At 38.3% G+C, this 4,775-nt stretch overlaps 1 protein-coding gene across 1 annotated transcript; it reads right to left on the bottom strand.

Annotated features, from left to right (window-relative positions):
* Nucleotides 1–1,640: 1,640 nt before the first annotated feature.
* Nucleotides 1,641–3,390, bottom strand: ZADH2 (zinc binding alcohol dehydrogenase domain containing 2; the record flags this gene model as incomplete). Its single annotated transcript, XM_010293803.1, has 1 exon — nt 1,641–3,390. A coding segment is annotated over one exon (925 nt), but the record flags the coding sequence as incomplete, so codon positions are not given.
* Between the last annotated feature and the right edge of the window lie 1,385 nt (nt 3,391–4,775).

Genomic DNA, 4,775 nt, shown 5'->3' with positions numbered 1-4,775 from the left:
CACCAAACGGGCTACGAAATAGTACACTGGCCATACAAGTTCTGCACATAACAAATTTAAATTTTTTATTAACGCTGTAATTAGTATTAAAGTTCGTGTGTGTGTGTGTTTACACACCTTCCAAAGGTTCCTCTCCTCCCGTATTTTGATCAGTGAAAAAGCCCGGGGCAGTTGCATTAGTCAATGTTATATATGAAGTAACATATTAAAAAGAAAGTAGAATGCTGTGTGTCCAAACAGAATCCTGTTACAAGAAGAATTTTTTACGACAAAAACGTTTGGAATTCACTGCCTCAGAAACACCAAAATCTATTGAACTGACAGTGATGACACCTTTGAAAATCGGGCCACTTGGATGGGTCTTGGCATTTGACTGCAGGAACTCAGTTTGAAAACTTATTACCTATGCAGCTCTTCTGTGCGTATCACACATGTAACCAATTGTGTAATATTTTTTTTTATTTTGCCCAAAAAGGCTTTGGTTTTTTTCTTAAGATGCATTTATTGACCAAGGGCACGGCCTTTTCTCTGAGTAAAAGAAACCATGCATCTAGGAATAAAATAGGGAGAACTTTGTATGCTCTGATCTTGTACCGTACTTGAGTGTTAGCATCTTTCTAGCATCCAGCTGGAAGGCCAATGTACCTTTCTAATTATGCAAAACACACAAAACACCACAACATTTGTAATATTAGAGAGGAAAGAGAAGTATGTTTCTAACAGCAGATCTTGGTGAAAACAAAAATCACAGTGGTTTGATGCTCAGCTTGAGTAAAGGAGAAATGGGAACAAAGACTCAAGCCAGTTTGCCTTTCCCCAAAATGCTCCAAAGTGGGACTAAACCCAGCAGGCAATCACGTCCCAAAAACAGGACAGTTATTTGTTCCACACAATTCTTCACGATGCTAATGACATATGCACTAAAATATTACAATAAAAATACACTGAAGCAGAGTTAAAAATACTTTTTTTACTGCCTGTAATACTGAGTAAAATATAAGTTTTTCCTACATGTTACTTTTAAAAATGTAATGTACAGTCAGTCCTGAATAATGCCCAAAAATTAAGTTTAGTCCAGATTTTTTCCTTCAACCCCTAGACATTATCAGGCTATCATTACGTTTATTATTAGGTGTATGATCTTAGGAAATTTCCATCTCTCCAACTGCCTACAAATGTATATAATTTCAAAAGATGCAGCAAAATTGGCCTTTAAGATCTGAAACGTTTGCTATGGAAAAAAGATATAGACCAAGCACAGTTTAAAGTATTTTATTGTTCTGGAAAACATTACACTTCTAGCTGGAATTCCCACTGTATGTACTGTCAATAATATCTATTAAGTGACGAAGAATTTTCAAAACTTTACAAAACCTTTTCACTACACCCACAAGATAATCTATGGCTGAGCGTTAGCGCGTGTAGGAGGTACCGTGACTGCAGATTTAAAATGGTCTTACTGTTTGTAAAAGGGCTTCTGCAGAAGCAATATCTGGTAAAAGTAGAAGTAGCAGCCTGATTATGGGAAGTCACATCAAGAACCATTGGTCAAAGAACCCTGCAACAAAGAGATTATCTACAAAGGAGCAAATCAGCGAGAACCGTATCAATATGAATAAATGCCACAAATATTTAAATACCTTTTTAAACTTTATTAAATCTTCAAAAAACATACAGGACCTGAACACGCGTGAACATGGCTCAAAACCCCACTCCAATCATCTCGTAATGCTGACTAAAGGGAAGATCGGACAGTAAACAGTAACGGTCGCAAATGAAAAGGCAAGAAAATGAAGTTATGTTGCAACCTGTAGTTAAAGACTTAAAAGAAAATTGCACAGTTGTTTATAGTTACGAAAGACATAATTAAAAAAGAAGTCAAGTTGCTTTTCTTAATATTACTGACATGTCAGAATTGGAGGATAAATGTTGCCTGTGTAACCAGTCAAGGAATATTACTATGATCCATGATGCCACTGAATTATGATTATCGTGTTTGTGACAAAAAATGAAGAGCATAATTTTTTTCCAGAAACTTCAAGAGATTAATAGAGCAACCACAAAATACAACTCTTTACTTAGTCTTGTTCTAACGATTTTATTTTTAAATCAGGGAACCAAAATTGCTGAAAGATTTTTTTTTTTCCTGAGCTGAACTATATATAAAGTATTATCAATCCGGTCTGACAGACTAAATCTTCCTTTGCATCAAGACTTATTCTGTCAAGAACAATGTTCTTGTCTCATGCTAGCCTAAGCGACAGAATCAAACAGAGGCCCATTAAGTCCATGCTACAGCCACCAATTTAAGCACTTTTAAGAAGGACCCCCCCCCACACACACACCTTAATGCTGTTTTTTAATATAATATCCATTACTAAGCTTAAAGAAAGAAATTGTTTCTAGTAATTCCGAGGCATAAAGTGCCCATTTTCTCTCTGCTGATTTATATCATTGTTCTGTTTTTACAGCTTACTGTTGACAGAGTGAGGTAATTCAACTACAATTTTTCCAATGTTTTTTCCCATGTACATGTAATCTACAGCACGGAATACAGACTCCAAGCCAGTGAACTTGCCCTCCGGAGACATGTCTCCAAAGTCCACCTCACAAACCAGGTCTCCTCTTTCATACATCTTGAGCAAGTCCTTCAGAGCCATTTTGTATTCGGAAAGGTAGTGGTTCAAGAAGAAACCCCGGATGCTGGCAGACTTCTTCAACAGTTTTGCTGGCAATAACTCCGCTTTAATGGGCTGGAGGCCAGTAGGGTTTTGGTAGCCAGCAATAAACCCAATAACTATCAGGCACCCTTTGGTAGCCAAGGAGTTAAGAGCCAAGTCAAACATCTTTCCCCCAACAGATTCATACACTACATCCACACCTTCGGGGTAGTCCTTCCTAAGCACAGATTCAACATTTTCAGTTTTATAGTTGATTGTACGGTCACAGCCAATGGATTTCAGAAAACCACCCTTTTCATCACTGGAGCAGGTTCCAATTACATGGCACTTTGCCGCCTTTGCAAGCTGCACCGCAAACTGGCCCGTTCCTCCAGCCGCTGCTGTCACCAGAACCTTCTTGCCTTCAGACAGCTCTCCCAGCTCTTTCAAACTGATGTATGCAGTAGCGCCACTTACCATCAAAGTAAGAAACTCGGGTTTCACAGAGGGTAGAGGAACAGCTTGTTTGGCAGGCACAACTGTGTATTCAGCAAAGGAACCTGCCTTCACGTAGGCCACAGCTTGACCCACTGTGTAATCAGCACTGGCACTGAGTCCTAACGCTACCACATCACCGACACCTTCAAAACCTATATCAAATGGGGGTTTAACTGATGCATCATATCGGCCAGCCGAGTAGTTTATGTCAGATGCATTAATGCCGACAAATCTAGAAGAAAACAAAAATGTATTAACGAGATTTATTCCTTACCAAGTCTTTGTCATATGAGAAACCTTCAATTTAAATTTGTGGGATAAGTATGACACTTTTTTTTACCGATTATTGGTATATTTGAATAATGAGTATACTCCAGAGACTACTTCCATCAGACTTCTGTAGTTTTCATTGTGTTACTACAGAATCAAAGATAAATTTCCTGAAAGAAAAAAACAAAAAAAGCCAACTTGTATTTTCCTCAGGTCCATTTGACCAAATTAAGCAAGCTAAAAATAATTCTGTACAAGATTAAAGGATGGAAATTAATTGACCACTTTATACAAGATGTGGAAACACTGAAGAATAAAACGTGCAAAGCGGTAAATATGTGGATTCTGGCAACAAATTTACATTTTTGAATATAATAATACTGTTAATGACTAACGATCATATTAACTATCGATGTCATTTGCAAGGTCATGTTACTGTAGGCAAGTACTTTTTAATTGATGGAGTCACTACAGCAAATTTGCCTTTTGATGTAGCTAATGTCAATGTTAAAATATTTTTCTTTATATAAATTACTTGCAACACATCAAAACAACCTTGCACAGAAGGACTAAAATTGTAAGACTGAGTATCAAGTCCTACTGACCTCTAACAGGTGAAAAGGGATGCTAATTTTAATATTATTTTTTTAGGAAAAGATAGAGACATTCTCACGACTTGATTAAGCACTAGGAGATAACACCTAAAAGAAAGTTATGATCTAGCGTAAACACAAAGAATATTGTAGTAACACTGGGGTTTTTTTAGACCATGAAAATATCTCTACAGAGGAAAGGGAAGAGTGACGGGGGAAGAGTCTATTAACTGGAAAATGTAAAAAAAGAGACACATACAGCCGAAAACATGAGGACTTTTACAACTTGTGGAAGTGACAGCCTGAAAGGTGGACCTGATACCATGCGAAAGCTGCAGAAGTATGCAAACAGGGCACTTTTAATTGTTGCGGTTAGCAGTAGGCTCGAAGCAGAGATTGTGTGTAGCTTTAAATTGCTTGCACACGGAGCAAGAAGAACTAAAACCGCTTTGCTCATTTTGCTTTCCTTCACTCTTTATAGTGTGGGAAGCCTCAAACTTTCACCAGTGTAATGGGTTACATGTAAAAAGACACGTACGTATAAACGTATCCACGGATAAACCAGGTGAAAGTGGCTCTCGCTCTTTCTAGTTCTGCCTTTAATGCACTGCGGAGCCGCAACAAAAAATGCTCGCGCCTTGTTCGTAGAGACGAACAAATCCCCCGTTAGCCCGCTTTTAGGTAACTCCCAGACAGCGCTCCTGAGGACCCCGGGAGAGCGGTGACGGAGCCACAGTCCCGCAGCAAGCCATGC

Source organism: Phaethon lepturus, unplaced genomic scaffold (assembly GCF_000687285.1).
Source record: "Phaethon lepturus isolate BGI_N335 unplaced genomic scaffold, ASM68728v1 scaffold29, whole genome shotgun sequence".
Lineage (NCBI taxonomy): Eukaryota > Metazoa > Chordata > Aves > Phaethontiformes > Phaethontidae > Phaethon > Phaethon lepturus.
The sequence above is the reverse complement of the archived record's forward strand: the minus strand, read 5'-3'. Positions and strand labels throughout refer to the sequence as shown.